Here is a 21,284-nt window from a genome sequence, read left to right as displayed (position 1 = left end):
TCGAGTCTACGGCCTATGCATAATCGCCGCAATGTCGAAGGTTCCCGAAACACACAGTCCGAGCGAGTGGTCTCGATTTAATTGCAATTTACTACCTACTGTCGCCATCGGCCGCGTAGTATAAATAAGCCCGACGCAGCGAGTCAGTCAGTCAGTCATCATTCCGCCGTCAGTCTACAAGGATCAACGAGTGTTAACCCGCGCTACTAGCGCAAAGGACAATATTCCCGGCTTCGCCCGTACCATCATGGACTCTATCGGGACATCATCTTAGTGCCTTGTCCAGATCGCCGTTCCTGGCAAGCACTACTCGGATTACAAGCGCCCTGGTTCCAGTGTCTCTGACCAGCGCTTCTTCCACGCTACCATGACCACCACGAGGACACGCAGCATCCTCACTGGTCTACATCGTTCCCACTCAACCGCCTACAAGGTCCGCCGCACCTTCGGCCGTCTCGTCAGCACTGGAGTGCCTGAAGACCTACGTTCTTCGCCAGTGCCTGATCTTCATCGAGTCCCGGTCACCAGCGCCCGGCGTCGACTCACTGACCCGCGCTTGACCTGCCATCACAGCCAGCATCCGGTGTATTCTTCTGTCCAGCGTCAACTCTCGTTACGGCTACACTGACTCATCAATAAACACTGTGAACTTCACGACACACGCCTTTCATTTCGTGCCTCTCTCCTGATCACCAAATAATAAAAGGGGGAATCAAGCTCACGTAGAACATTTGTGGGGAATATGTGGGCAGAATTTATGCGAGTTCATTAGAATTGCTGCAACTGAAATTCGGCTACATTAGGCTACTAAATGTTTGAAAAACGGCGACATTAAGCCAAGATCCGTTGGCAACACTGTTCGTCACATGCGTCAACATCGACGCATGTCATCGTCACATCTTTCATTTTACATCGCCCGCGCCGAGAGTGGTATATTTATGCCCGCGCCACTCCCGTCACTGGTCTAAAAAGCACGCTACAACTCCAACTATACACGGGTTTCTTTATTATAAGTTTCGTCGTTGACCGGTTGATTTTGCGATTCGTGATTGAGAAGAACGTTTAATTTAAATCAAATCTGGACTAAAAGAAGGAGCACGCACAGAAACAAGAAACCCCCCTATAGGTAAGCATATCTGAGAGTTTCAATTCTTTAGGTTATTTAGGCTAATTTGGTCGCTTCTGGGAACAACTCATGTTGTCTCACAGAAATCGTTGTGTCTTTCGTAAGTTTTTTCGTAAATTTACGACTTCTAGCCAATGGGCGTATTGGATTTTCAAAATGCAATATGGCCATTGGCTAGAAGTCGTAAATTTACGAAAAAACTTACAAGTCTAATGCCGGCGCCAGACATGTGTTCAAATAAGTGAACACTTATTTGAAGACTTTGCTCACACATTTGGTCACTTATGTGTGTCTCTGCCAGATATGTGTTCAAAGATTTGATCACTTCTTTGAGCTCACAGTTTTCAAATAGACCTCACATAACATGGACGACGATTTGGTCGACACAGTTTGCTTATAACCATGAAGGTTTGTAAATATCTTGAACACTAGATCCAGTTTTGGTAGATTCTTTTACTATCTTCAAGCAATCTCTGTACTGGGTTATTAAAGTGTTTATTTTGCGCTTTAATTCCTCGATAGCGCAAGGTATTGAGAAATTCCGTTGAATACGGCTCCAGGCGTCATTAATGTTATTTCTGTTTTTATGCCCTTTTCGTTTTGGGTCCCATATGTCAGGCTCTCCTTGTAATAATTCAATGAATTCAAACACGCCATTACTGTTCGTCTCCATCGCTAGTTCGCTTGGTTATGGCTTGTTTGTGTACGCACGCGGCACGACAACTCTCCACGGCGACGCTCGCGCTACGGGGCTTCGCGCAGTGTGGCAGGCATGCAAACATTTTGACTTTGATCCCTTTGATGTGCGCCAAAAAAACCGACACGGAACGGCAAAGCGCACTTAAGTGCGCAAATAAGTGAACACAGTATCAAATGAATCAAGTGAACAACCCAGTGAGGCCAACGTTGCTGAATTGAAATGTGAAATACTGTAGAGTAATAAATCAATAAAAAAAAAATAAAAAATGCCCGTGCCACACATATGAACACTTATGTGAACACTTGTTTGAACACATGTCTGGCGCCGGCATAAAGCTAGCCTAACGGTGGTGGGGAAAAATATGATCTAAACGGGGTCAGAAAGAGAAAACACCACGCTTTATATTCGAATTTGGAATTTTACAACAGACACATTAATATGTGTACCTCTCTATGAAACCAAAGATTCTTACCGCGATTTGAGAAAAAGTATGAAACTTTGTTAAGGCGATGCCATACGTAGTAATGCAAAATCATGTGTTTTTGGTTTGAAAATTTGGTCGCCTAGAAATGTTACAGATGCTTTAATTAAATACTGCGAGTAGAATACATCTTGGCCTTTGAAATAATCGAGTATTTTTTAGATAAGTCTTTTTATAAGCCCAGAAAAAAATAATGTATAAGGTCTATGAAAACTACTTTAAAGTTCAAAATCTCCTACTTACGAACCCATTTTCGGTTATGATTTTATTGTATAATGTGGCAAATTTAGTTATTTATAAAATGATCGTAAAAAATATTAAATATTTATGCCTGAACATCACTGAAATAAAATAAAAGGCACTTTTTGGCCATGTTTTTTTCTTGCATAAATCAAAACAGGCGGATGGTGTTAAGCGGGAATTTAAACCTTATCGCCATTTATGTAAGGGCTGTTATTGATAGCGGCTCGATTTAAAATATTACACAACGTAGTGCATCGCCAGTGAGCTAAAAATATGAGCTGACAATAACGTTTATGAAACATTTGTTTATTAAAATAAGATTGTTTTAATATATATTTTTTGTTATCAGTAATTTTAGTTACAAAGAACGTAAAGTGAACCATTTTTAAAGTTTTTTATGTTTGCATCAAAAATTTTAATATATCAACAAATATATGTTCATTTCTAATAAAAAATATGATAGCGTATTTCAACAGCTTACAAAAACAGTTTTTAGTGTTCAAATGCGTTAAAAAATATTCCATTTATTTGGATTTGATTGCAAAGACCGTCTGACAGAATATGGGTGAGGCCTGATTGCTAGTAAGCAATGAAACCCCAGATAGTTAGTTACGAGCATAGACATATGAATATTAGTAGACCTGCCCTAAGTGATTAAAAGCGTATTATCCCCCACTCCCCATACCGGTTCCATTGGAGCCGGCTGTGCTCGCATATGGCCTCAAGTGAAATTTGAAAACGTGACGTCATCATTCTTGTGCGAACTATGGTCGAGGCATCATCGGTTCATTTTACGAAATAACACGGCAAAATGTTGACTTGTACTATGAAAACTTGTAAAAATAGATGTGAAAAAGAGAATAAACCCAATTGTCGTATTACATTCCATATATAAGCATTATTTTACTTTATTTTAAGCATATTCACATCGTATAATATAGATCAGTTTTAGAAACATATACTATCACATCGAGAAACGTCTGGACGCGAAACACAAAGCTGGTTGGTTGCTGGGAAGTAAATTATGAACATTTATCTTAACTAAATACTTAAACGAAATATTCGACTCTGAAAATAGAACCGAATTTTTTTGCCGAATTTGGACTTCGCAAATTTGTTCATAACGTGGCGAGTAATTTGCGCTCCCATGTAAAAATGTCTATTCATTCAAAAGCAGGTTTTACTTTTAAGAAGTAAATGGTGATATTATAATGCGAGATGCCTATTTACTGTCAGATTGATTTATTGACGAATCACAGTCAGCCTTACTCCCTTCGTTCTTCAACAGTTGATTTTACCCCTCGCCATTATCTTCTCGTCTATTAATTCCTATGTCTGTGGTTACGAGAATATAAATATGAGTAATATTGCCTATGGGCACAAGGCGCCCTCGTAAGCAGGAGGTTACTTAAAAGTACCTATATAATGTCTTTGTACGGAACGATGTTTGATGTTTGCTTTGTTCTGTTTGATATTTTAACATTATTCAGTCATTTGTACAATCCCGCGACATCTGTATCTGTAGGTGCCAGGAACCGAGTATTGTTTACAGATTACCAATTATTGTTGAATATTATATCAACGGATATAAATTTCTCATGACAAAAATTTAATATAATTTCAATACACTTAGTACATAGTTTACACGTCGGTCTAGACTTTAGGTTCATGATTGAAATTTTCACACACATACGCCTCAGGGATCTCACTTCTACAGCATTCAGTCTACTTTCATCCTATCATACTTCAGGGTTGGTATCAGTACTCCATTGTGATCCTTTGCGTCGTTCGACAAGAAATTATCACAACTGGAAAAAAGGCAATAATAATATCGAAATACAAAGAAAACAGTTGACTCAATTTAATTAACTTTATAATGAAGCTCTAACCACAGAGTTGGGCCAGACTGTGATTAATTCCTATTTATAGTTCTCGCGAACATACTCCGCTTCCGCTAGCCATAACAACAGACTTCGTATTACGTAATTTTATGTAATTCAATATTTGAGATACAGGGAAAATTATGTTATTATTAAAATTTTAAGAAACATTTCGTGAATTCCATTAATAACCTGACAAGTATTTGAATAACTCCTCCTTTTACCATCATTATAGTTGGTGCGTTTTGCTTGTGCAGTGATGGAGGACTTAGCCAGACAGAGAGTTGAACCTATCAATAACTTAATTCCTAGGCAGACTGAAATCTCTATCTCTATTACACTAAAACTAGCTGACGTGTACCCAGCGTTGCTCCACTTTTCTGTTCTTTCAATGAATATAATATCCATGTATTATATATATAAACTTTCCGGAAGAAATTCTCTAAATCATAGTGAAAACCCTATCAAACTCCGTTGCATAGTTTGTTTACAAGAACTCAGCGCACAAACAGATAGCCACTTTATTTTATACTATTTAGAGGTCAGATGGATTTTGCCTTCCAAGTAAAGATTGAAATCCGTGTACCTAATACTGATTTCCGGATTATTCACAGTGAAACATTGGTTCGGTTTTTTACTATAACATGACATGTTCACATTTAGCACTCCCAATTAATCATTTGTGTTCGACTTCATTTATTCGTCAATACTAAAAGTAAGTAACTACCAAATAGATAAAATGAAATATATATTTTTTATTTATGGCGATAAGATCTCCACCTCCTCGGGTCTTCCTACTGGTGGACGAGTTTCTTTCGAGGCGATACACGTTATAGCTAGGTATGCCTAACTCAGCAATATTTGTCAAGGTCCAGCCAGGTTTCTGTTAATATTATGATGCCACGATGAATAGTTGGTATAGATCAGAGGTTTCCAAATTGGTCTATATGGACCCCCAGGGGTCTAAATTTAGAAATTTTAAGAAATTACTTATTTGTATTTTTATATTTCGTAAAGTTGTTTATTGAGGTATATAAACAGAGATATACGTTCCTTTTCTCATCAGAATTAATATATTGAAGCAAAACATTGCACATCTTTTGGAAAAAAAAAATATTTGGCAAGTGGTCTACGGGGCAAAAAAGTTCGGGAACCTCTGGTATGGATAATCCGAAGTTCTGTAGTTTTGGTAATAACTCATTAGTTGTTTTTTAGATGAGTTGTTGCGTTAGTTTTTTGGTAGATTTTTCACAACTATTCTCGGAACCGAGTTTACATATTTTATAATTAGGTTCGATTCTCCATCCTTCGTGCGTGCATCATGTTCTGATCGTAGAACCATTAATTGTTTCCATTGAATAAGAGTTTGGTCTCGGTAGATTCGTATGAAGTCAGTTTGTTTTTGTTGTTGTACAGTATAAGCTTGGCCGTTTGGGAGTTCAATTTTTAATTTCATCAAATTTCAACATTCGTTTTCGGCTTCTATGAAAGTCCTATTAAAGTTCTGTTATTATATCATTATAGGCTAGTTACTTGACAGAACTGAAATAAAAACAGAACTTAAAAAAATCTTTCACAGAAGGAGCGTCCAACCCTGTTGTTACCCTCGTAAACCACATTCCCCTATCTGACATTTTTTTCATCATCAAAGATAGATCCTGCAATGTTTGGGCAGAGGATTGGCACATTGCTAGTCAATCCAAGGGAGCCTGCTATGCCTCAATACAAAGGACTATTCCATCAAAACCGTGGTTTCAGCAATTCCCTCATTTTTCCAAAAAATAAATTTCTTCACTCATTCGAATGAGGATCGGACATTGTTCCGTTCCTTCCCATCTTTTTAAAATTCACGTCGTTGACTCCCCAGATTGTACATTCTGTGGTCTAGAAGTGGGAACTTTAGATCACATATTTTTTGGTTGTCCCTCTCTAAACAAATATCCTCTCTTCTATCAAGCCTTATCTAAAATTGCCTCCCCTCCATTCAACATCTCATCTCTTCTAAGTCTGAACTCGACACCAATTTTCATTATAATTCTGAAATTTGCCTATTTAAATAAAATTAATATTTAAATTCACCTTTCATTTCTCAATAATTTTAAATGATGGCCAAGAACACCCTTGAAGGGTGAAAGCCAGAAATAATGGAAAAAAAAACCTGAAAATGAAATTTGATGAATTGTTCAAATTCTCCGAAACACCCCGTCCTTAATACAACTAAAAACAAAGAACTAATGAAAAAACTCCAATCAAATTTTTTAATGAATTTCACCTTATAACTTAAATACCTTTTATTATAAATGTCATTTTCATGGATAAAATAATTTTCAATGTTTGAATTTGTCAAAGCCTGCATAAACAATTGAAATCTGGCTAGCTATGCGTGACGTCATACATACATACATCGGTTTTGTCTGGACTTTCCCAAACTGGTTGGTATGAAATCAAAAAATCCCAGAATTCAAAGAATTCAAAAACACATGAAAACTTTTGAAATATTTGTTGTGACTGCATGGTGTGACATCGTGCAAAAGTGCCCACATTCTAAATAAACGCAGCGGACTGACCCGTGAGGGAGTGCCCTAAGTTCTGCCAGAACCCGCCGACCAATCACAGGGCGTTAAAGACTCTTATGATTAATATATATATAACCGATTAAGATTCTAACACTAAAAAGTCAATTTGTCAAAAAGTGGTCTGTGGCACGCTTGTATTAATTTTAGGTTCAGTCACGCTCAGTACCCGATTGAGAATTAAATGCATGTTCATAATATGTCCGAATGATGAGTATTCAAATGGCCATTGGCAGAAAAGAGGTTATCAATACCTGCTATAATAATACTATACTGTTGTCCATGTTGCAGATTCCGTCCGCAGTCTGTCCACCTCCTCAACATGCAGGCGGATACGGGCTTGGCTTACGGCTCACCCAACTGGCGGGGAACCCTCAAGCCCTCATCGGTCCATCCCGTTGAAGATAATAGAAGTAAAATGGCTTTGGAACCATATCCCGATGAGAAGGTGTTGGCGGCCTTCTCACAGCTGGCGTACACCGCTTGTAAGGGGGAGCTGGTCCTGCCTAAAGATTGGTACCTGCTCACCACGGCAAAGAACAGCTCCTGGAGAGATAAAATCTTCACCGGATACTTCGGCTGTGCGTTTTGGAACCCGTCGCAGCAACAGGTAGTCATAGCCCATCGAGGAACAAAACTGAGTGAGTTAGGGGCTATCTGGGTCGACGGGAAAGGCGTATTTTGTAACCGCTACACGAAACATATGTGTTCCGCAATCACGTTTGCTGACGACATTAAGCAAGAAATCCTGAAAACAAATAAAGAAAAGCACAGCCGCTTTACTTTGTCTTTTAGCAGTCATTCTCTGGGAGCGTGGCTGGCAGGGGTTACCACCTTGACCGTTAAATACCTGAAGAGGGAAGGTAAAGGCTTCCGTAAAATCAATAGCAACGAAGAAGGTCTCCATGCACATACGCTGGCTTTGGACAGTCCAGGGGTTGACGATATGTTAATAAAGATACAAAGAGATTTTGACGACCGCTACAAACCTTCCATGTTCACAGAGGAATTAGATATTACCAACATCTTATCCGATCCTAATATGGTAAACAGCACTGGTTTTCATGTGGGAGATGTACAACACATCCCAATGAAAGATTTTGATCTCTCCAGTGACTCGAAGAAGGCCACGTTGTTTTACAATGTGGACGCCCATGCTTTAGATCCCTTAATCAAAGCCATCGGTGACGGGAGGACGAGATTTGTAGTAGAGAATTGGCCACAAGGACTTGCTGAGAGAAGAACTTACCAAGAGTTGATGAAACTGAAAGAAACGAAGGACGGAACTGACCCATCTTCCAAAAATTACAGATACAATATTTGGTTTGGAAACACTTGTCATCTGGGAGTATTTTCTACGGAGGAGTTGAAATTTGTTAAAAATATGAGTTTTTTTCGAAGCAATGCGATTGAATTGTCGGAAATAAGAAATTTTCAGTTTCTCCTAAATCTCAACGAATTAGATTTCCCAGTTATTGAGATTAATGCTAGAAGAAAAACGATTACTTGTGATTCAAAGGAGGTATTGCTGAAAGTGATCAAACAAACTAAACAATTGTTTCTCTGGTTTCCTGCAGAGATAATGGAGGCTGTGGGGAAACAGAACAGTTGTGTAAAATCGGCCCCCTTGTATTTGACTGGCCAGGCCTACCTCCGCACATTGCCCAATATCCTGGACTGCGAAGACACCTTGGAGTTGAATACATTCTTAGAAAATTCCGAACAACGTGTTTTACAAATTATGACAAATGATTCCAAATTTGAAGCTGCCAGAATAAACAATATCTTGCTTAAGACCAAAATCACAGATTTTAATCAAATATATTTGAAAGATGACAACTGTCACACATCACTTAGTTGGGATAATCTGACTGATATAGCTAAGAAAATAGATATTAAAGCCTTAAACAAGAAGAGTATTACTATTAATAACCTACTCGTTCTTGAGTTCGCTTCTCCAACCGATAATTCACTCCCGAACGATCTATTCAAAAATCTTTTAACAAATTTAGTTGATTGCAGCCGTAAGAAGCTCGTCATCATTCTACCGCAAAATAATAATTATCAACTATTGAAGGATTTCACTTTGATCGTTGAAACTAAATCTTTTAAAAATTTTGAATTGAGTGACCTGGTTCCTACATCTAGAGAAGAAATTTTTACAAGAAATGCAATAGTATTAGGAGGAGAAACACTGAGCCTATTGACGTTACTGGGAGATGACTGTAAATCCAACGATAAACTGGTTCAAAAGAAAATCAATGATTTGATTTCACACATTTTGAAGAACCTCGTGACAGACCACCAGTATCTAACTAAAATCCCAAACAAGCTACCAAAGCTCTGTGAATTAGATACTCTCTATTTCAAAGTGAACAAGCTAGTGGACAAGGCAAAGATTACCGCACTACTGGAGAGGAGCGGGGCCGATGGACCACTGTTGGTGATCAGCGATCCAGAGCAGCTCAGCCAGGACTACTGGGGAGAGGGAGCGGTGGCTGCACGGGGGAGAATCTTCATCTCTGAGGAAGATGGACGGGACTTGTTTCTGGAAAAGTGTCGGGAGGAGTCAGCTAGAGTAATCTACTTGCTACGTTTATGCGAGAAAGGCCTCACCCTGAAGGAAGTTTACAATAGCGCCATCTACATGCCCAGGAAATTCCACACACGTTTCATCATTAAATCAATGGATGAATTTGTACGCTATAGCGGAGATAAGGATGTTTTTATATTCAACAATGTGGATGATAAATTATCACTTACTAGTTCTTTCAATTTATCAAGGGAAGACAAGGAAATATTTGTTAAAAAAAAACATTTTAAATTGAAAACTGAAGATATAATGAAAAGGGAGACATTCAACAAACATAATTTCAAAATGCAGAAGATCGGAGGCAGACCGTGTGAAGCTGAGGAACCATTTGTCTCGAGAGATCACTTTGAAATTCAAAATGTTTCTCAAGAATTGAATATGGGAATAAAAAATAAAAACGAATTATTCAACAAACATTATTTTGAAAAGCTGGAGATTAGCGGCAGCCCGTGTTTGGTCTGGCAATATTCCCACGGCTCTCTGGATGGCCTGCGCTCCTTCATCACCAGGGACTACAGCGACCCCATCGAGGAAGGTGTCTTCTGCAATACAAGAAAGAAGTTGACCATTATTGCTGATGATCCTGGTATGGGAAAGTCCACCAGCCTGATGCGCATGTCGGAGCTCATCCGAGGCTCTTGGGTACTGAGAATCGACCACAATCACCTGACCGCTATCGACAAATTACCTTCGAAACTTAGCCTGCAATCGGTTACAAAGTGTTTGATTTGTGCTTCGGGTTTACCTACTGATGATGATTTTCTGCGCAGAATTTTGCAGCATTGCCTCGAATCGGATCGTTCAAGGCAGATTTGTATTTTAGTGGATGCGTTTGATGAAATAACTAAAGAAAATACCAAAGTCAAAATGTTAGAGGTTCTGAAGTATTTAAAAAATACCACAAATTGTAAAACAGTAGTCACTACAAGGGTGCACCCGCAAGAATGGCTTGAAAATAAATTTTCAGAATTTTCTGCAGAATTAGAAAAAATTACAGAAACAGAACAGGATGATTATATGATGAATTCCTGGCTTCCTCACCTGGCCTTGGAACTCCCAGAGCACGGAGAGTCGGAAAAGGGGAGGCTGCGCCAGTTTGCCGGAGAGCTGAGGAAGGAGGTGGAGGAAGTGCTAGGGAAGGATGTGGCGAGCTTCTTGGGCATACCGCTGCAGATCCGTATGCTGGCCGAAGTGTTTCTCCAGCAGGCCATACAGTCTGTGGTGTCTCCTGAACCAACACAGAACTTATGCAAAATCAGCAATCTGTATGATTTGTATACACGATTTATCGATGTCAAGAAATCAATATACTTTGAGCAGAAGACTAATGTGAATAAAAATCTACCGTCTACCATTTACAATGATTTGGTTATGAACATAATGGAAAACCATAATTTCCTAGCTATTCGGTCTATAGACCCACAGTTTGCTGCAGAATATTTCCCAAACACAATAATATTTAACCAAAAATTGAAAGACATAAGTGGACTAGGGCTGATCCGGGCTAATATTGATGGAACCTTTCCTTTCATTCACCGCACTTTTGAAGAGTACTTTTGCGCAGATTTCTTCGTCCAGTGGCTCAGACAGAGAAGACAAACCAAAGAAAAAGACAAACTCGTTAAAGATGAATTGTGCGTTTTATTGCTCAGGCCAGAGTATTATTTAATCAGAAAGTTTATAGAGACCCAGCTTGCTATATTACCACCAATACCGAGCGATGCACTGGAAACAAATCCGATTTTGTACCAACACTGGTCCGAACATTGTCAGCTATTCTTTCATGATCGTGTCAAAAATCCATTACATGTAGCAGCTGAAGAACAGAATATGCACACATTTGCAGTCCTCCTGAGTGGCCCGAGCAGTAGGATATCTGAAGAAGCCTACATCCAATTTATAGCAGCCAGAGACAAGGCCGGGAGGACCGCACTGAACATAGCATTGGAGAATGAGAATCACGATATTCTAAAACAAATTAAGGAAAATTTGGAGAGTTGTTCGTATGAATTTCAACTTAAACTTATGCTTGCTACTTTCTTAGATATTGGAGGCGACGGAGATAAAAACTTATCTGGACAATATTGTTCAAGTATACAGCCGTTGACTAATGCAAGCAAGGCCTTTATGAGAACTGAACAGGTTAAAAAAGAAATCACTTCATTTATGGCAGCAGTGAGAGATAAAGACTACAGGACCGTGCAAAAGATCTTAAGTGGCATTGAAAGTAATACTGAGCGCACTCACTTATTAATTGCCATTGATAGACAGGGCGATACTGCCATCAATCTCGTAGCAAGTGAAGGAGATTATATTTTGTTAAAATTATTCGCTGAACAAGAAGTTTGTATGTCCTTTGATAAATCTGAAATGAATCCCTTGCACTGTGCAGCAAAGGCAGGAAACGTTGGTATTGTGAAATATTTACTAAATCCCTCGAAAAATACCTTCGATAGACTAAAAAAGACCGCAACGTTTGAACGATTAAAAAAAACAGCATCGATTTTTATTAAACGAATATTCAACAATGGTAATCATACTGATGAAGAGGCAGTCGCATTTCCACACGCTGGAATGTACCAAATGTTTTGTTCTATCAAATCTAAGGATGGTTCGACTGCCCTGATGTTAGCTGCGCATGGAGGGCACTATGAGATAGTATCCGTACTGTTAGAGAAAGGTGCAGACATCCACACAAGGGATAATGACGGCTGGACTGCATTAATACACGCTGCAAGTGAAGGACATGTAGAGGTTGTTGAACTGCTGCTGTTGAGTGAAGCTGATTTGAACTCTCAGGATGTAGATGGTAACTGTGCTCTTACCCTTGCTGCTAGTAATGGTCACCTTGTCACCGTACGCAAACTATTGGAGAACGGAGCAAACGTCCAAACAAGGAATAATAACAGCTGGACTGCATTGATGGCAGCTGCAAGTAAAGGATGTCTAGAGGTCGTTGAACTTCTGCTGTTGAATGGAGCTGATTTGAACTCCCGCACAGGACTTGGTAACTTTGCTTTTTTCCTTGCGGCTCAAAATGGTCACCTTGCCACCGTACGTAAGCTGTTGGAGAAAGGAGCAGACATACACACAAGAAATAATGCCGGCTGGACTGCATTAATAGCAGCTGCAAGTGAAGAACAACTAGACGTCATCGAACTCCTGCTGTTGAATGGAGCTGATTTGAATTCCCGCACGGGACTTGGTAACTTTGCTTTGTTCCTTGCGACTCAAAATGGTCACCTTACCACTGTACGCAAACTGTTGGAGAAAGGAGCAAACATCGACACAAGGAATAATGATGGCTGGACTGCAATAACTGCAGCTGCGAGTAAAGGACAACTAGAGTTCGTTAAACTCCTAATGTTGAATGGAGCAGACATCCACACAAGGGATAATAAAGGCAGGACTGCATTAATACACGCTGCAAATCAAGGACATCTTGAGGTCGTTGAACTCTTGCTGTTGAATGGAGCAGACATCCACACAGCGGATAATGCCGGCTGGACTGCATTAATAAACGCTGCAAGTGTAGGACACCTAGAGGTCGTTGAACTCCTGCTGGTCAATGGAGCTGATTTGAACTCCCGGACGGAACTTGGTAACTCTGCTTTTTTCCTTGCGGCTCAAAATGGTCACCATGCCACTGTACGCAAACTGTTGGAGAAAGGAGCAGACATCCACACATGCAATAATGATGGTTGGACTGCATTAATGTCAGCCGCAAGTAAAGGACACTTAGACGTCGTTGAACTCCTGCTGTCCAATGGAGTTCATTTGAACTCCCAGACGGGACTTGTTAACTCTGCTTTTCTCCTTGCGACTCAAAATGGTCACCTTGCCACTGTACGCAAACTGTTGGAGAAAGGAGCAGACATTAACACAAGGAATAATGATGGCTGGACTGCAATAACTGCAGCTGCAAGTAAAGGACAACTAGAGTTCGTTAAACTTTTAATGTTGAATGGAGCAGACATCCACACAAGGAGTAATGATGGCTGGACTGTATTAATGTCAGCTGCAAGTGAAGGACACCTAGAGGTCGTTGAATTCTTGCTGTTCACTGGAGCTGATTTGAACTCCCGGACAGGACTTGGTTACTCCGCTTTTCTCCTTGCGGCTAATAATGGTCACATTGCCATAGTAAGCACACTGCTGAAGAAAGGAGTAGACATCCACACAAGGGATAATAACAGTTGGACCGGTTTAATTCACGCTGCAAGTATGGGACAACTAGAGGTCGTTGAACTCCTGCTGTTGAAAGGAGCTGATTTGAACTCTCAGGATGTAAATGGTGACTCTGCTTGTCTCCTTGCGGCTCAAAATGGTCACTTTGCCACCGTACGCAAACTGTTGGAGAACGGTGCAGACATCAACAGAAGGAATAATGACGGCTGGACTGCATTAATGTCAGCTGCTAGTAAAGGACATCTGGAGGTTGTTGAACTCCTACTGTTGAAAAGGCCAGACATCCACATAAGGGATAATAATGACTGGACTGCATTAAACATTGCTGCAAGTCTTGGACATCTAGAAGTTGCAAAACTGCTACTGTCGAATGGAGCTGATTTAAACTCCCGGGATCTAGACGGTGATAGTCCTCTTCTCCAGGCGGCTGCTAATGGGCACGCTGAGATGGTGGTACTTCTGCTGCACCGCGGTGTTGATGTCAACTCACAGCGTTATGATGGCAGAACATCCTTGTCATGGGCTTCTCTAAAAGGACATATGAATGTTGTGGAGGTCCTTCTGCAGCACAATGCTGATGTCTCCTGTCAGGATAGGAATGGGAAGACGGCTCTCTCTTGGGCAGAAGAAAAGGGACACGGAGAAGTGGTTGCGTTTCTGCGCAGCCACCTGGAAGCTAACCCGATGGAGTGAGCCTTGTAGACCGTACCACCATATCGTGACAACAGTCTTCAAGGGCAGTGCTACCAGCCCTCCACTACAATTTAAACTGAAGGACTAAAATAAACAATAATAATGTTTTAAAATATGTTCTGCTCTGTAAAACCGTTATAAATGTTACAACCAACTATGTTAGATCAATATTAAAGTATTTATAAAGTTTAAAATATATCCTGGTGAAATAATAAAACATGTGAATATTAAATAAATAAAGTGAGCCGTCCTCTAATATTTTAACATATAAAACTCATTATCTTATTAATATGTAATGAAAATCTTGGATAAATCACTTGTAACAGAATGTCCCCATGAAACATGCACTAAAGTGTACATCAGTCTGTAGCAGTGACAAGTAGAATAGTGAAGCTATGGCTACCCTGGCCAGTCTATGCAATACGCAATCCAAGCAAGAGACAAGGCAGATGCAGCGCCTGCTGACTGAACACTGAACACATGCTCCAGGAACCTCCTGCTCAACTCACTTCAACAGGTAAACTTATCGTTCTTTAAACTTGCGCACCTAGTTCATTTTCTTAAATGATTTTTTTTGTTTAGCTTTTAGCTGAATATACTCCCCCATTTGGGGTACACTGTGAGGCCCTGAGAAAGAAAAATGCTTTCAGGGCCTATGTCATCTTGTCATGTCCAAAAAAAATTTCTCTCAGATATATATATGGCCAGAACCTCTCGGAATAAATCACAGAGCGCCCAGATTAGTTTTCTTTGAAGTTTCCTCGGAAGTTCAATGATGTGACTTTATAATAATACTGGCGCAGATCCGCGAAAAACCATCACTTGTCAGGATTAACCCTATTTGGTATTTCAAATGGAAAAATAACATCATTGTTGGAAACTGAGTGATGCTGTGAAAAGGGCTAATCTCTTTTAGTCACAATTGATTTCAAACACTTATTTATTTCTTCCTTGGGATTGCTAAATCATTATTTATTTACTAGTTGGGAGCAGCTCGGTGCGTTGTGCAGGTGTCGTGTGTACGAAGCCATTTGTTCAATTGACGATCTCTGTGGCGGAGTGGTACACTTCTTGGCTCCGAATCCACAGGTTGCTGGTTCCATGAGGTCTTTCACCAGGGCGATATTGAGAGTATATATCATCCTGAAACTTGCACAAAATGCATTATAAGTAGTAAACATAGAAACAATTCATTTATATAGTTTGACACTGAATTATTAACCATGTCCACATTCATAATTTGCGAAATATGATAATAATATTTTATTTTTATTTTTTACATTATGCCTAATAATATAAATCTGGAGGTAGCGGGTTCAAATCCCGGAATCCGCAAGTAAGTTTTATTTGATAGGTTGTGATATTTAAAAATTTATTACTCAAAAAATATACACGGTGTCCGGAAACTCGTAGTACAAACCCAAAAAACTAATCACGATACAAAATACTTTTAGCCGAAAACTTCTACCTTTGATTGTGGACATCATTTGAGTGGAGCAACACTTTAAAGGCAGCCACATTCTACCGCTGATCCTGGATATCATTTGAGTGAAGCAACACTTTAAAGGCAGCCACATTCTACCTCTAACCTTGTGGATCACTTGAGGGGATCAGCATTATTTCTAAGGCAGGTTTCATCGCTATAAATATTTTCTGAAGCATTTTGCGTTATGGCATTTTAATTTTGTTTTTTCACTTCTTTCTCATAGGCCCAGTTGTTGCCGTTAATTTCCGATTCTACGTCCATTTCAGCTTGTGAACAAATTATGATAAGCAGACGGGGACAACTATCATATTGTCAAGCTTGTCAACTTATTACATATTGATAGAAAGCTGAAACACAATTAGAATCAACGTTTAACGATCTTTCGAATTTCAAAACAACAAAATGGCATTGGATGGCCATTTGATGACAACGTTACTTTTGAATTTCTGCGAAACAAGTGAGCCTTACAAGTTCTGTAGATCTTTCAGTATCTTTTGCATTGCCGATCTCCGAGTTGTGGTGGTTTGGAGTCCCCACTTCCCTGCACTGCAGTCCCATAGCCATTCTGTTGAAGTAATTTAGCCTGCAAATATGATTTAAGATTTTCACGGCCAAAAGTATTTTTGTTATTTGTTTTTGGGGTGTTATGCCGTGTTGCGCTAACTCCTTCTTTAGCCAACGTTTCCGACAGCAATTGCAGTGTCCATCATCAGGGCAGATGTGTTATCTGAGGTTGTGGTGAAATGTGAGCTTATGTATGAGGATGTGATACCGTGTTGCCTTGTAGTCTTGTTTCTTGGTCGTGGTTCCGAAGACAGTCTTGATACTTTCAAGATACGTTAGAGGGTTGGAGCTGGCAACATCACATCCTCATACATAAGCTCACATTTGACCACAACCTCAGATAACGCATCTGCCCTGATGATGGACACTGCAATGCTGTCCGAAACGTTGGCTAAAGAAGGAGTTAGCGCAACACGGCATAGCACCCCAAAAACAAATAACAAAAATAATTTAGCCTGCGTTTGTCTAGTCCTGTTAGAACTTTTACTTTATCAGTGCAGACTGCGTTATTTTTTTTTCAGTTTCCTTCATTTACCTCTCTATAAACATCAACCTTTTGTTTACTTTCTCCTCTCCTGGAAGTAAATCAGTAAATATTGGGGTTGTCGATGATGTGTTTTGGAATAGTATCTTTTTACCGACAGGATGACGATTCTCATTTTTCATCGCCAATAGTAAATATAAATAGTAAAGCGAACAAGCAATAATTGAGTTGTCCTTTTTACCTACATTTTGTGACATAAATAAATATAAAACGATAGGGATCTTGTTATATAATTGTTTAATGGCCGTGCTACTGCATATTATAATAATGTTTCGGGATTGTTAATATAATGAGTATCATTACCGAGTAACGAGTATCGCTACTTTACAGATTATTTTTGTTTATTGTTTAACCGTGCACAAGATTACGGATGCGTATTATCTAGTTGCCAGCTGGGGTGTGAGAAAGAGATACGGTTCCATGATAACTCGACACAATGACAATTCAACACATCTTTAAAAGTCATTAAGAGTGATAAAAAAAACTAACATATTAAGCTAACCTATTTAACCTAGTTTTTGTTTCATCACTTTTCACGACTTTATATCACTTTTAAAGGTGTGCTGATGAGGTATCCGGTCACCAAAAGTTGACATAGGCTCCGAAGTAAATTATTTTCTCCAGGGCCTTTTTCCTCCAGTTGGGGGAAAGTATAGGACAGTGGCAATCCCAATGTCATTCATATTCAACCCCCAGTCGGTACTGGTAGCTGGTGCTGGCCGCTAGCAGCTTTTAAAATCAGAGTTACCTTCTTCTAGAAGGTTTGCCTTCCGAGGCCACCCTCACCTGGTATATCTACTTCCGGAGGTTGGCACAGGAGAGAGCTGACCGTTGACAAATGGAGAACATTTCCTCAGGAAGACTACTAGAAGTAGGGTTGCCAAATGATAATTTGATAAAGGAGGGTAGATGGGTCTAAAAAGGAGGATTTTCTGTAAAAAAGGAGGACATTCAGAAATTAAACGCATTTTTATATTATTTTACTTTATATTAATCATATTTAGCTGAGCTGCCAATTTTGGAAAGAAGTTCTTTGTTTTTTAACAAATAATTATAAAAATCTTCACATGTCATGTTTTTGAAGTTGTATTTAGTAAGAATTAAAGATTTAAATGACTGCACACTTAGTCTATTCCTCTATTTGCTCCACTGAGTTATGCGTTATGTGCGCTTATACAAAAATAAAACTCGCAGATCTTGAGCAGTTATGAGAAACATTCAATGTTGCAACACTTTTGAATTAGATTGTCCACTGCTCGTGCAACTTCAAATCATAATATGCTTCATCTTCATCTGATTTTGATTTAAGAAATGAAATCAAGTTACAAAATTGATCGTTTAGCTTAACATCGTCAATCTCTACACCTTTGATGTTCAAGAACTCAATGCATGAAACTAAATCATCATATTCTAGGTTTTCGTTCTTTTTCAGCAATGTCATCCACTCAAAACATTTGAAATCTTCCAAGGGTTTTACCCATTCCATCAAGTAATTTTCACAGGCTTTGTAAACACTTAAAAAAATCTCCCGCCACTGCCGCCCGATGTTTAGCAAAAAAGAGGACTTACAGTAGGTAATGGAGGACAAAAAATGTAAAAGGAGGACATGTCCTCCTTTTGGATACCATCTGGCAACCCTAACTAGAAGCCACCGTCGACTCAAATGTACTCCTGTTACTAACTTGTTGTCAGGTTTTATTACTTATTCCGAAAACAGGCGTATTTTTAATCCTTAGTGTATGACACACTTTTTTGCAGATAAATAATCAATGTTTGCAAGATACATACTTTGCCAAGACAACAAAATTTATTTTAGTATGCTAGAAGCATTTTTTAAGATTCAAAATATCATAAAAATCTAAGCAAGTGCGGTGAGTTTCTGGCGTCCATTCTCAAATCCGCTAGAGATTACTTGTTACAGACTTATATTTAATACTGTCACTGTAATTTGTTTTGTTACAGATGATCTTATCATAAAATATCACCCCAGCCACATAATATCTCCGCCGTGGACATCACTCCAGGAAACAACAACAAGGCAGTCACATTATTTCTATGGCACTGGACTATCGGAACATCACTGACATCAGGAAAAACACTATTCTGCTTCATTTAAATATCGGCTTAGTTACTTTTTATAAATTTTCATATTCTCATTTAAAAATATTCTTTCAGGATTCATTTCTTATATATACAAATACTGTTATTGATTTAATATGTTTTTATATAACCCCAATGAAGGTTGGTTTTATATATTGAAGATATATACAATAAAGTGGTATTGAAAACAAAGTTATTTTATTCTAATTATTATATGAAAGTACTTTCAGGTTTCATTTAAAATTGAGCTTATTTTGAACTCCTTGGGTTAATTTGTTCGCTTTTCGGAAATGATCATATATGGTATCGTAGAAATGGCTGTTGGGCTGTGTCTCCCTTACCGTCAAAGCCCAGCTACACTACTCGCGAAGTTGATCGAATACGATAGTGTGGGCACCAACTTCACTTCGCTTCGCTTCGCCCGACTTCCGATTGTTGTCGGTAAATGCGCCCGAGTCAAAGGACTCGAAGCGTTACTCGCGAAGTTGCACGAGTGTGTGGGCACGCACTTCGAACTTCGTCGAAGCGAGTAGTGTAGCTGACACTAAAAGGCTAGCCGCATACATACGTTTTCCGTATTCGATTTCCGAATTCGTTTTCCGTATTCGGAATTCCGTGAGACTAGCGCAAACGTTCGTTTTTCTTCATTCGGAATGTATAAACGTCAGTACCAGTGTTGCCAACAAGGCGATATATCGCCATTTAGGCTACTCAGAGCGAGAATCGGCGCCGAAAAAATCTAAAAGGCGACTGGTCGCCAATTGAGCTACTTCAAAAACATCAATTTTAAACATGTCCCGAAATTCTCTAGCCACCCCCCCCCCATGAAATTTATTTTTCTGGGGACAAATTTTATATTTTCTTGAAATTCTCTAGCCACCCTCCCCATGAATTTTTTTTATTTTCTGGGGACAAATTTTATTTTTTTTAAATTCTCTAGCCACCCCCCCCCCCCACGAAATTTTTATTTTCACGTAAAAACATCAATTTTAAAAATGTCCCACCTAACAGCAAATTCGGCTACCTTACGCTATCTTATGTATGAGAAACGGCGATATTAGGTCAAGATCCGTTGGCAACACTGAATTACGAACGGAAATTTCCGTACGTTTGCGTCGGCACAAACAAACTGTATGCAATAGCTGCGTTCCACATGACGTCATTAGGTTTTTTCCAAAGCCTTAAGGCTGGCCGCATACATACGTTTTTCGTATTCGTTTTCCGTATTCGGACTTCCGAATGCACGGAATCAGTAGAAAATACATTAACTGCCGCACACGTTCGTTTTAGTTCCGAACGGAACAAATTCCTTACGCACGTTCCGAATGCGAGCCGGCGCGTTCGGAGAAACCGAATGGAAAAAACCTAATGACGTCATGTGGAACGCAGCTATTGCATACAGTTTGTTTGTGCCGACGCAAACGTACGGAAATTTCCATTCGTAATTCAGTGTTGCCAACGGATCTTGACCTAATATCGCCGTTTCTCATACATAAGGTAGCGTAAAGTAGCCGAATTTGCTGTTAGGTGGGACATGTTTAAAATTGATGTTTTGACGTGGCTAGAGAATTTCAAAAAAATAAAATTTGTCCCCAGAAAATAAAAAAAAATCATGGGGGGGGTGGCTAGAGAATTTAAAGAAAATAAAAAAAAATTTCTCCAGAAAAATAAATTTCATGGGGGGGGGGAGGTGGCTAAAGAATTTCGGGACATGTTTAAAATTGATGTTTTTGAAGTAGCTTAATTGGCGATCAGTCGCCTTTTAGATTTTTTCGGCGCCGATTCTCGCTCTGAGTAGCCTAAATGGCGATATATCGCCCTTGTTGGCAACACTGGTACTGACGTTAATACATTCCGAATGAAGAAAAACGAACGTTTGCGCTAGTCTCACGGAATTCCGAATACGGAAAACGTATGTATGCGGCCAGCCTTATAGTTACAAATTTTAACTAAACAGTAGAGGTGAGGCGTATTCAGGGGCATTTAACTAAGCTTTGGCCTTGAAACTCATTTGAAACCGCCACGCCCACCTCAAAATTCTTATAGAAAACGAATAATATGGCTAAAAGCTCAGATCTCATTGGTGAGAACAGAAGGATTGGTTTGATCTCTC

General features: G+C 39.4%; 1 protein-coding gene across 1 annotated transcript; it reads left to right on the top strand.

Moving 5' to 3' along the window:
- The first annotated feature begins 930 nt into the window (after window positions 1–930).
- On the top strand, window positions 931–19,363 carry LOC149417959 (uncharacterized). Its single transcript, XM_089639566.1, has 4 exons — window positions 931–1,126; window positions 7,295–14,994; window positions 15,932–16,104; window positions 19,034–19,363. Exon 2 carries the CDS (start codon window positions 7,326–7,328, stop codon window positions 14,475–14,477), a length of 7,152 nt encoding a protein of 2,383 aa, XP_089495692.1. The 5' UTR covers window positions 931–1,126; window positions 7,295–7,325; the 3' UTR covers window positions 14,478–14,994; window positions 15,932–16,104; window positions 19,034–19,363.
- The last annotated feature ends 1,921 nt before the right edge of the window (window positions 19,364–21,284 follow it).

The sequence above is a fragment of the Hesperophylax consimilis genome, chromosome 14, assembly GCF_061612785.1.
Source record: "Hesperophylax consimilis isolate HC1 chromosome 14, BYU_Hcon_1.0, whole genome shotgun sequence".
Lineage (NCBI taxonomy): Eukaryota > Metazoa > Arthropoda > Insecta > Trichoptera > Limnephilidae > Hesperophylax > Hesperophylax consimilis.
This window is presented reverse-complemented; position numbering and strand designations above follow the sequence as displayed.

Bases quoted from the DNA above. Each gene is read 5' to 3' on its own strand.
- LOC149417959 (XM_089639566.1), top strand. From the start codon at position 7,326: ATGCAGGCGGATACGGGCTTGGCTTACGGCTCACCCAACTGGCGGGGA.